Consider the following 11362-nt stretch of genomic DNA (forward strand, 5'->3'; position numbering starts at 1 on the left):
GTCAAATCTAAACCCCATACATAGTAAGAATGGAAAAATATATATATTTATATCTTTTATCATTATACTTTTAGGGTTCTTAAAAAAATAGTGAAAAATATATATGTTAAGCAAATAGTTGAGAGATTAAGCAAATAGGCCCAACGTTAACAAGGAGTCCATCATTAACAATGGCCCATTGGTAATCTTTAATCTGGTCCATATCCCAATATCTCAACCAAAACTTCGAAAACTGTGTGGGAATCAGAACAGAACTATCCACCACGACCGTAGTGTGTAGAAGATGAATCAAGGACTTGTGCAATGGCGGAGTCATTGCCTACTCTCCTCCTCCATTCCCCTGTCTTCTATCCCCAGAACCAGACTCATAATCTCCGCCAACAACACCCAGCAGCAGCAGCAGGAACAGGAACTCAGCGCCAGGGAAAGAAGGCAGCTTAGGAACGAGAGAAGAGCGAGCAACAGCACCAACTGGAGAGAACAAGTGGAGGAGAGACTCATCAAGAAGCCCAAGAAGAGGTTCGCCACTTGGACTGAAGAGCTCAACCTCGATACTCTTGCCAAGTTGGGTCCCCAATGGTGGGTCGTTCGGGTAGGCCGTATTAGAACCGTGGACACCGCCGAACTCCTCGCTCGCTTACTCGCTAGAAACTTCCCTGAAATTGACTTTCAGGTGTGTTTAACGTTCTACTACGCTTTGAAATTGAATTCCCACTTTCAGTTTACTGGGTTCCTGGAAATGCATTTGAAACCAGCTGGATGGGTTTGTTTGCATTGGAATGAAACTAAATTTTTATTTTTCATGCTTTTATCTATGAGCTAATTACTAACTAGACTGTATAGGAGCATTTCTGAATTATTCAATGGCCTAATCTGGCAATAGATAATGCGGTGTTCTGTTTGTTAGATTAAATGGTTAAATTTACTATTTCATAATCACTTAAGCTTTTGGACCATCTGTAATTTATCAGAGGAGGAGATTTTAGGTTCAACCTTGTCTCCATCTTATATCTCATTTAAAAAAAATATCACGTGGTGGGCCTCATTTAATAATGGTAGTTTAGGCCCGAACGTGGAGAGGAGTATTAGATGAAATGATTAAATTCATTAACTTTATGCTTTTGGACAATTGGTAATTTATCACTGTTCACATAAAAAGTGAACCGGAATTTGAACGATAATTCAGTAAAGTGTATAGTGATCCGTGTTATGATGCTATATTGCTATGTATGCTGCTCAACTAATGTGCTTCCTGGGAAGGCTTGTTTTGTAAACTTGTAAATATAGCGGGAAAGGAAATCAAGAAATATTCTGATAAGAACTTACTGTGGCGATATTATTAATGGTTTGCATTGGCACTAACACATAACAGTGCCTTAAGGGGTTGTGTAGACACCTAGATAGGATGAAACTTCAGCGGGGATTACATAATTAAGATGCATGTAGTATTTAACAGTGATTTATGGGCATATCTGTAAAACCATAATAAATTCAAATTTGAAGCCTAAGTTCAAATATAATAACCATGGAAGATCAATGAAATTTTGACTACTTAATTTCTTCACTAACATTGGGACAGTGTGTTTGTATGCATATATATATATATTTCAAGTTTGGCTGTTTGCACTGTTTCTTGCGCACACTCTATTTGTTTTAAATTAGTCTTTGGAAGCTGCAAGTTTAAGATAGTAAACAATGGGTGGATGAGAAATCAAAAAATACATAGATTTGCAACCTCGTAGTGTTTGCTTTCAGGTCTATACTGCAGCTGTCAATGTGAAGAGGAAGTTGAAGAATGGTACTTGCTCGATTAAACCAAAGCCCCTATTTCCTGGGTGTGTTTTTTTAAGATGTGTATTGAATAGAGAGATACATGACTTCATAAGAGAATGTGAAGGAGTTGGAGGCTTTGTTGGTTCCAAGGTCGGAAATACGTGAGTATTTGTTCTTTTTGTACTTGAATGCTTAGTCCAAACCAGTTGTTTGCAATTTGAAACAAAAATATAATGTAATCTGAAATCATGCTGCACACTGTAAAAAATGAAATGAATGGGAAGTACTCATTTGAAAGAAAATGTAACAAAGGAGTTGGAGGCTTTGTTGGTTCCAAGGTCAGATATACATGAGTATTTGTCCTTTTTGTACTTGAATGCTTAGTTCAGACCAGTTGTTTGCAATTTGAAGCAAAAATATAATGTAATCTGAAATCATGCTGCACACTGTAAAAAATGTAATGAATGGAAAGCACTCATTTGAAAGAAAATGTAAACATCATGGTGAAAAACACACCATATTGAGCTTTAATGCAAAGATGGAACTTTGAAAAGACTAAGAAAGATTTGTCAACTACTCGTAATTATCTGAATTAAACCCTATGTAGGTCACTAGGTATCACTTGGATTGCAGGTTTCATGGCATGGTGGACTTGTACGTGATATTGGAAGATTTCAAATCCATATTGTGAATGCTGACTCTACTTAAATTTGAAAAAGAAATAATCTGAGGGGACTTGGGGTACCTTTCTGAAGGAGTTCCTTGTCAATATGTGAACTGGGATATATAGGCTTATGTTCTAGTGAAAGGGGATAACATGTAAATGTTTGGTCAAGTTTCTGGTTTATTGGTCTTTGTGAGTCCCCAGATAGATATGAGAACTACAACACTTTGTCTGTTGATTTTTGCTGGAGTTACTTCTTGTTATATGGAGTATATGTGTGCGTGTGTTATTTTACATTAAGAAACAGGTATTCTTGTAATCATGTCATAAATCCTAATATAAATATTTGCTAAGGTGAGAGACAGATTGATGCAATTCTAGGACTTTTTTCAAATCTCTCTCTCTCTCTCTCTCTCTCTCTCTCTCTCTATTTCCCTCTCTCAATTCTTCTTTCCTCCTTTTCTTTCTTTAAACACTAACATCTCAACTCAACTTGGTATTAGAGGGTACCAATCCAACCCTAAAATCCATTAGGACAATCTAGAGGTCATCTACATAGGATTGCGGTGTGCTTATGTCAGCATTCCTATGCTAACATCAATACCGACATGGTTAACAGATTATAGCAGCCACATGATCTAAGTTACCAGCCTTCATTGGTAATTATGATTTATTTTTCCAAATTTTTTTGAAATCATCTTATGTGAGTTTTTTATTATCCTTTTTCTTTATCTGCAGCACTATTTTTGTTAATACATTGTTTTGGAGCTTGCTTGCTGGTTTTGTTGCTTGTGTTTACCATGGGGGCCAAATAAGACTTAAGAAGGATTGAGTGATGGTTGTTTGCTGATTTGTGGAGTTTGGTGGATAATTTTGTGGAATTTGGGAGTTTCGGCACTTCACTTATTCTTATTCTAGAGGGTTTTTTTTGTTTTTTCTTTGTTGGCTTGTTGTATGTCTTTAGGAAGTTTGGCCAGCCTTGAAGACCGTAATTTCTGAAGGGTTGTTGCAATTTTACTCTATGGGGATGTTAGTTAATTTGTGAAGCTTTTTCTTTTTCCTTTTTTTTCCCCCTGAATTGGGATAATGCGTGTGCTGGAATTTGGTTGCTTTCCTCTTTTATTTGGGGTTGATCTAGTTTAGTTGAATGACTAATAGCTTGCTGAATTTCATTAATGTTCTACCTCAATTTAGTTGTGTTTAACACGATTGAAGAAAAATTTGTTGTCATGGCTTAGAGGAAAACATCACAAGTCAAGGATGATGATATTGGTTAATGAAATTATTTGAATTGGATACATGCTATGAAAACCTTTGTGTGGGGGAAACAAATATTGAAATAATTGATTAATAACCTGCCTAACTAGAAGATTTAGCTTGTAGGTACTAGATGAGTGAGGATTCAGTTATTTTGGGATGATTGTGGTATAGCATAGAACCTCATATTTCTGCTACAGTAAATTTGTGACTCTTTTAAGAAGATTTGAGTCTATTGTAGATTTTTCTTTTCATTTTTGCATCATAGTAATGTTTCTTGAGTTTATGAGACATGACAAAAAATTTATCACTAAGCAATCTGATAAACTATTGTCTAAGAATCATAGTAATCTTAAGAATGTTTTGATCTTTTACTACTGATTTGGAGCAATAAATGAGACCTTGGGAGGAATTTATGACTGCTTTCTTGTTATTTGGTTTAGACTCTGATCTACGTGAGTTCATATTACCTAATAAATGTTGTTGTCCAAGAGTCTTGTAACTCATCTGGCACCTTCTAGTATTTCTAATGGAGACATCTAAAGTCAAATCCCCCCTCCCCCAACTATCAAATTATCCACACAAAAAAAAAAAAAAAAAAACCTTCTTGGCATAACCTTCAGGAAGGTGTTTTTCATCCTACTAACTTGTTATCTTTAACATCTTGTCTTTATGGTCCTGATTACCCTTTTAATATACTTTCTATAGTCAATTGATGAAAGCCTTACAATTTTCTATAATGTTTTATCCCATTTCTTGTGTCTATTAAGACTTTAAGATGCAGAAGATAATTGGTTTAGAGCATGAGGATGAACTGTACTATCTAGATCCTAATGGCTCTTTCTCATTCACCCTTTCCACTAAGTGCTACTGTATCTTTACTTTTGTGATATTTTTGTTTAAGACACCCTTTCTTGGCCAAAGTCAAGCTTGCCATTCCTACATTGAGTCATGTGTCTAGTCTAGAATGAGAAGCATGTCAGAAAGGAAAGTATTACTGTAGTACCTTTTTGAGTAATAGTCATAGTCACTAATCTGAGTCCTTTGATGTAATTCGTGCAATTATATTGGGACCTTCTCATTCTTGTTCTTTGAATGAATTTTTTACTTTAATATATTTGTTGACACAATTGCTTTTTATGAAAGGAATGTTTGAGTTATCTCATATTGTTTCTAAATTCATAATGAAATCTTTGTTCCATTTAGTAAGCTCATTAAGGTGTTGGCAAGATGAAGAGCTACAATGATGAAGACTTTATTTGATTACAAAAGACTTTTGTCTCCTTGGTTCAATTACAAGCTCTATGCCAAAAGACTTTAGTTTTACACTTTAAGTTTTTTCTTGTTCTTTGTTATTATTTGTTTGTTTGTTGCTTCTCCTTGTGTTCACCATCATGAACACCTTGTATTGGCTCTCCTTTTTTTTTCAGTTTGTTTTAATAATATCCTTATTACCTATCAAAAAAAAGATTCTACACTCTGATAATGCAATAGAATATATTTAGTTTGTAATGAATTCCTTTTGTGCTAATCATGGTGTTATTCATCAAACTAGTTGTGATTACACCTTTTAGCAAAATAGTGTTGAATAAAAGCATTGTCATTTGTTGGATGTTGCACGCATCTTGTTTTTCAATATGCATATGTTGAAACACTTTTGGGCTAATGTTCTTACTGCATGCCATCTTTTTAATTGCATGCCTTCCATTGTCCTAAGTCATAAGTCTCCATACTTTTTATATTCTAATTGTCCTCCTTTTCTGCTTACTCTTTGTATGTTTAGGTATTGCCTTTGTTCATGCCCTTGATTTTGCCAAGATAAAGTATGTACTCTGGCTACTCTCATACTCAGAAGGGTATAATTGTTACACTCCTTAGTCCTGCATATACTTTGTGAGTGTTGATCTAACCTTTTCTGAGTCCATGTCCTTATTTTCTTCACCTAGTCAGAATTTTTCTTTTGATCTAATAATTAGTCAGATTTTATCAGCAATCTTGAGATAGACCAATTTCTTATAAGGGCCACTACATCTTCTTCTGAGGTTCCTACTCTATCCCCTCTTTCAGAAACTGATGATTTATTTATGACGAGATAAATGTTCTTGTACTCAACACCCTATTGCTTATTTTCTGTCCTATAACTGTGCTTTCACCTTGTCTGCATTCATTTGCTTGTACCATATCCTTTATCTCTGTTCCCTCATCTTATAAGCAGACTTTGTCTTCGACTGAATGGAAACAGTATGGATGAGGAAATGGGTGATCTTTAGTCTTCACAAGAATTTGACAGTGGAGTTCACTGCTCTTCCCCTTACGAAATAAATGGTTTTTTGTTGTTGGGTCTGCACTGTTAAGTGCCTCCCAAATGGTTCTGTTAAGCATTTTAAGGCACACTTGGTAGCCAAGGGGTATACACACATATATACATATATGGTGTTGATTATCTAGAGACCTTTCCTGTGGCACGTCTCAATTCTCTTCAAATCCTGCTTTATGATTCAGTTAGTCATTCTTGGCCTTTATATCAACTTGATATTAGCGTATATGGACTAGTCCTCTGGATATGTTGTTGCCAATGGTGAACACCTTGTCTGTCAATAGCAAAAGGCCTTGTATGGTCTGAAGCAATATCATTGTGTATGGTTGGATCAATTCAGTGCTATTGTACTTGGGTATGGATTCCAGTGTTATACTTCTATTCAATCTGTCTTTGTTTGTCACCCCACCATTGGTATTATTGTCATGATTGCTTATGTGAATGATATTATCTTTGGAAGTGACTCCACAAGTTTGTTGATTTGAAAAGCTATTTGGCTAAGCAATTCCATACAAAAGACCTAGGTGTTCTTCATTATTTACTCAAGATTGGAGTTGCTTGTTTTTCTCAGGGCATATTTTTGGCTTAGCGGGAATATGTTCTTGATCTGTTATGATAGACTAGTCTCTTAGGTGCTCAACCTGTTGATATTCTTGTGGATGGTGAGCAAGATGATCTGTTTCATGGCATTAGTCAGTGCCGACAAATAGTTGCGAAGTCAAGTTAACTTACTGTTACTTGTCCTAACATATTTTGTTGGTGTTGGTTAGTCAGTATATGCATGCTGCCCATCAACCTAACTTCGAAACTATTTGCTGTATTTTGTGTCATCTGAAGGTTGCTCCTGATCACGGGGAGTGTAATTATACAAGCCCTTTACTTCATTGTCTGTGACAAGTTTTAGTAATGTTGACAGGACTAGTTGTCGTTCTCTGTCTGAGACAGGTTTTAGATGATATTGTCATACAGTAGATAAATCATGCCTCCTTTCAAAGATTGTCTTTCAAGCTGGGCATGTTTGATCTATATGCTCCAGTTTGAGGGGGAGTGTTATTTTTTACATTAGCATAACAAAAGTCTTGTAATCATGCCATAAGCCCTAAAGGAAGATGAAGGACTGGTTAATGCAGCCCTATACCTTTTCACAAATCTCTCTCTCTCTCTTGGGGGGCGGTAACGGGGTGGGGTTGGATCATGGGTGCCCCCTCCACTCTTCAAGGTGGGGAAAACCTGCATGGGGCATGGAAGTAGTTTAGCATTCCTAGATATGAGAGAGAAGAGGAGGGGCAATGATGAGGGTGCTAAGAAAGGAATAGACAAGTGTGTTTAGGAAATGGTAGTAGAATATTCATAGTAAAGTAAATTATAAATAGGACATGTATAAAAAATATTAATTATATTTATAAATAAATATATACACACTTGGGGTGAGACGGGACAGGGAATTTTCGCCATTCCTCTCTCAATTCTTCTTTTCCCGTTATCTCTCTTTTAACCCTAATACCTCAAATTTTAAAACTGAACTATTTCAAATCTTAAAACCATGTTATAGATGTTCTGTTCTCATACTATCTTTCATTGTTTAATTTCCGGCCTTTCTAATTTGAAGCTGTTCCTTTCACATTCGCAGAAAAAAACAGATCAACAAACCTAGGCCAGTGTCTGATGTTGACATGGAAGCGATCTTTAAACAGGCAAAAGAGGAACAAGAAAAAACTGACCGAGCTTTCGAGGAAGAACAGAAAGGAGAAGACCTCAACTCTAGGATGCTCAGTGTTGACACTCATTTAGATCCCGATGATGATACACAATCAGTTACAGAGTCCAAGTCAAGAAGGATATCTAAGAAAGCTTCTGATTCTGTCAGAAACGGTTCATCTACAGCAAAGAAATATAAGCTCCTTGTCCCAGGTTCAACCGTTCGAGTTGTATCTGGCACTTTTACAGAATTTGTAGGCAGCCTTAAGAAGGTGAATCGCAAAACTGGAAAGGTATGTCATTTTTTTCCCACAAATCATTTGACTTCAAGTGTTCAACATCAGAAAATTTGTCTGCATGCCATTTAAAGAATCTTCAAGGTCCAACTGATGCTTTACATGGAACAAAATGTCTTTCAGAGAACATTGGTGTCTCATTTTCTACTAATCTTCTTCAGAATCCAGAAATATATTCTTTCTTGAAAATTTGTCTTCTTGCAGGCAACTGTGGGATTCACACTATTTGGGAAGGAAAGCTTAGTAGATTTAGATGTCAATGATGTTGTTGCAGAGACTAACTGATGTAAATATTGTCTCTCCACATGATGATCATTCCAAGGTTAGTTTATGAATCCTTTTGATATAATTCTCATTTACTAATGTTTCTTTCTTTTTATATACAGAGAATGTGGTGTCCTGCTATTAGGTTAAAAGTAATATATTAGGCAGTGCATTTGAGCTGAGTTGTTGATTAAATATTGAGGTTTCTTATGTCAACATCTATGAGTTGCTTAAATCTTATACTTTTCAAGTTGATACAATAACGTGCTTCATCGTGTCAATATATATATATATATATATATATATTAAAAAGAAGAAATTACAACAGATGCTAAATGATTGTGAGGATTTATCACCAGTCAAATCAGAATCATCTTAAAAGTTTCACATGCTTAAATTTCAAGTAATTTTTCCTGAAAACAGTTTCACACTTCTTGGCGTTTTGGGGCATTCGCCTCCACTATGGGGGTTGAGCTTGACTTCCCCTAGATAAAATAAAGTCCAAAAATAGATTATATATCAGATTTTTCAGCTTTTAACTAGGTTTCAGTGTTTCACGGCACACTGCTTGAGGTATAGATTTTCTTGCGGAGCATTGTCTTTATTCATTTTCCTGGATTAATATTCAAAAATGTTATATTTGATCCCGCACATAAAATTCGTGTGTCATATTCCTGTCTAAGCACACGGCACATGTGCTTTTGGGTCATCTACAATGCTTAAAGAGTCTGCCTTATAATGCTGGAATCAAATGTTAGAATTCATTTTTTGCTATTTCTGGAAAGGAAAAATCTTACACAGGTTATTAAAGCAGGTAAATTCTGGTTGAATTCATTTTGGAAGGCATAGTTTAGGAAAAACTTACAATTTTTGTAAAAAAGAGTTGCAAGCTGTTGAAAAAAACTTGACATGGTACTAAATAGATAGTATACTGAAATCTCATATGAAAAGCTACCAAGGCAGGCTGAGGCAAAGTCCATTGCATCATTGTTTTGGCTTTCTTTGCTCTAGCTAGACATTGAGCAAGGCCTACTAACTCCAAATCCTTGATTGGATGCTGGATTTTGTGATCTTGATGAAGTTTCTGATGAGTTAATTATCAATAATTGTTTAGGCAAGGCAGTTGAATGTTTTATTATTCTATTTTAGAATCAAGAAAGATCCCAATATTAAGCAGTGAATGCTAGTTAATATGTGGTATACTAGCATTGGGTGCATCTCAAGTAACTGTGGAATATAAGACTCCATTTATCTTTTCTCACTTGCCAATTGTTGACATTTGCCATTTGGTTTGGCCTCTCTCTTCCAATGGACATTGATGGAATCCAGCCTGATAAAGATTGGACCTTTTGTTCTAGTTTTGTTTTCTGAGCTTCTAAGAAGGTTTTACTGCAGGATTCAGATCCTCTAGAGTTCCTAGGAACTCTACCAAGTAGAGTTCATTAAATCCTAACCACTCTTTAATGATTTAATGGTTTAGATTCTGCCATGTCAGCATTTCATTAATAATATTCTTAAAATAATAAAATAATGTTGTAAACAAAACAATTAAGATGATTGTTAATGAAATGCTGACATGGCAGAATCTAGACCATTAAATCATTAAAGAGTGGTTAGGATTTAATGAACTCTACTTGGTAGAGTACCCTAGGAACTCTAGAGGATCTGAATCCTTTACTGCATGCTTTTCTCCCAGCTCTAGACGACAGTTGATCTCTCATATGCATATTTGTGCACTATTTGTTTAGTGCCGGGAGAATCGTTGTTGCCTTCTTAAGCCGAGCAACTGAAGTGTTAGAAACATTGATTGCCATCAATTATTGTTTTTAGGCCTCACCATCATACTCTTACTTTAGACTCAGGGAAAATATTAAAGATGCTACATAGAGTGATGCTAGTGAATAGTGATATTTCAAATACATCAAAAGGATTCCTAAACTTACCTTTTAATAATCATCCTAAGGAGAGACAATATTTACTTCATTTTGTAAAGGTCATGCAGTAAAATTTATATTATCAACAACATTGCTGTAAATACAATTCATTGTTTTTCCAGTTGTGTCAATGTTTATAATGGACTGAACAGCATGCTTTTGAAGTGGTCCTAACATGCTTCTTTTTGTGAAAATCTTTAGGGCACCAAGCAGTAAATATGGCATCAACATTTGTTTAAAGGTTGTGTTTGAGCTAGACAGCAAAATCTGTTGTCTATTGCAGTAAGGCTGCCACGCCAATGACAACTCTCTCTCACGAAAAGCTAACCGAGGCCAATTCGAAAGAAAAATTCTGCCGACTGCCGGATATTACTTATCTTGTTGCTCTGAAAAGACTCGTTTGGTAAGAGATTTTTAATAATGGTGTAATTGTTTTGTGGGTGCTTCTCTTTTGCTAGATCTGTTTCATGCATTAAATGCCTAACTTTAATATCAACTAGAGCCTCAGATTTGATGGGCCACCAAGTTTAAACAGTCTTATTTCTATTATTATTATTATTTCCAATCTCCAAGGGATGTGCTCTGCATGACGGCTCGCTCTGATTGGAAGACACATATTTTGGATAAGGTGCCTTGCTGATAATGCCACATTATGTGGTTCAGACTACTTTGTTATATTTTAACTGTAGAGGCTTAATGATGTACCAATAGAAGTATATAAAGGATGTTGAGAACTGTAGTTGGGATAATTACACGTTACCACGTTATTTGGATTTAGTTGCATTTTACTCGCTCATGAATTGAAAAGCATTCTTTTGCCCACACAGATTAAATTTATAATACAATAAAATATGTGAATTCTAACTAGTTCAATTGGTAATTTTTTTTAAAGGTAAAATCTCTTGTTGTTGAATAAAAAATCTTCTTAAGGCTTGAACGTTGCTTATACTAAAAATTAATTAGTGTATTTTCTTAATAATAAAAAGCAATTATCAAGCAATATAGGTATTTGAAGAGCACAAATATGAGAAATCATGTTTCTTAATTATTTTTGGATTTTGATATAGGATTTTAATGATGTCTTCGTTGTCATATGCGAATTTGTTTTCCAAGAAAATTGGCTATGGTAAGAATATCAAAATACAATTTCATATTTTCT

At 35.2% G+C, this 11362-nt stretch overlaps 1 protein-coding gene across 1 annotated transcript; it reads left to right on the forward strand.

The window, feature by feature from the left end:
• The first annotated feature begins 216 nt into the window (after positions 1–216).
• Positions 217–11004, forward strand: LOC142609798 (uncharacterized). The gene is made up of 5 exons (XM_075781521.1): positions 217–673; positions 1756–1934; positions 7642–8002; positions 8210–8327; positions 10405–11004. The coding sequence occupies exons 1-4, from the start codon at positions 284–286 to the stop codon at positions 8288–8290; spliced, it is 1011 nt and encodes a 336-aa protein (XP_075637636.1). The 5' UTR covers positions 217–283; the 3' UTR covers positions 8291–8327; positions 10405–11004.
• The last annotated feature ends 358 nt before the right edge of the window (positions 11005–11362 follow it).

The sequence above is a fragment of the Castanea sativa genome, chromosome 9, assembly GCF_040712315.1.
Source record: "Castanea sativa cultivar Marrone di Chiusa Pesio chromosome 9, ASM4071231v1".
NCBI classification, from domain to species: Eukaryota; Viridiplantae; Streptophyta; class Magnoliopsida; order Fagales; family Fagaceae; genus Castanea; species Castanea sativa.

What these genes read in the sequence shown, in the direction of transcription:
- LOC142609798 (XM_075781521.1), top strand. Translation starts at nt 284, where the DNA reads ATGAATCAAGGACTTGTGCAATGGCGGAGTCATTGCCTACTCTCCTCC. An exon ending in TCCCTGAAATTGACTTTCAG is followed by an intron (nt 674 to 1,755) that starts GTGTGTTTAACG and finishes GTTTGCTTTCAG; the next exon opens with GTCTATACTGCAGCTGTCAA. An exon ending in GGTTCCAAGGTCGGAAATAC is followed by an intron (nt 1,935 to 7,641) that starts GTGAGTATTTGT and finishes TCACATTCGCAG; the next exon opens with AAAAAAACAGATCAACAAAC.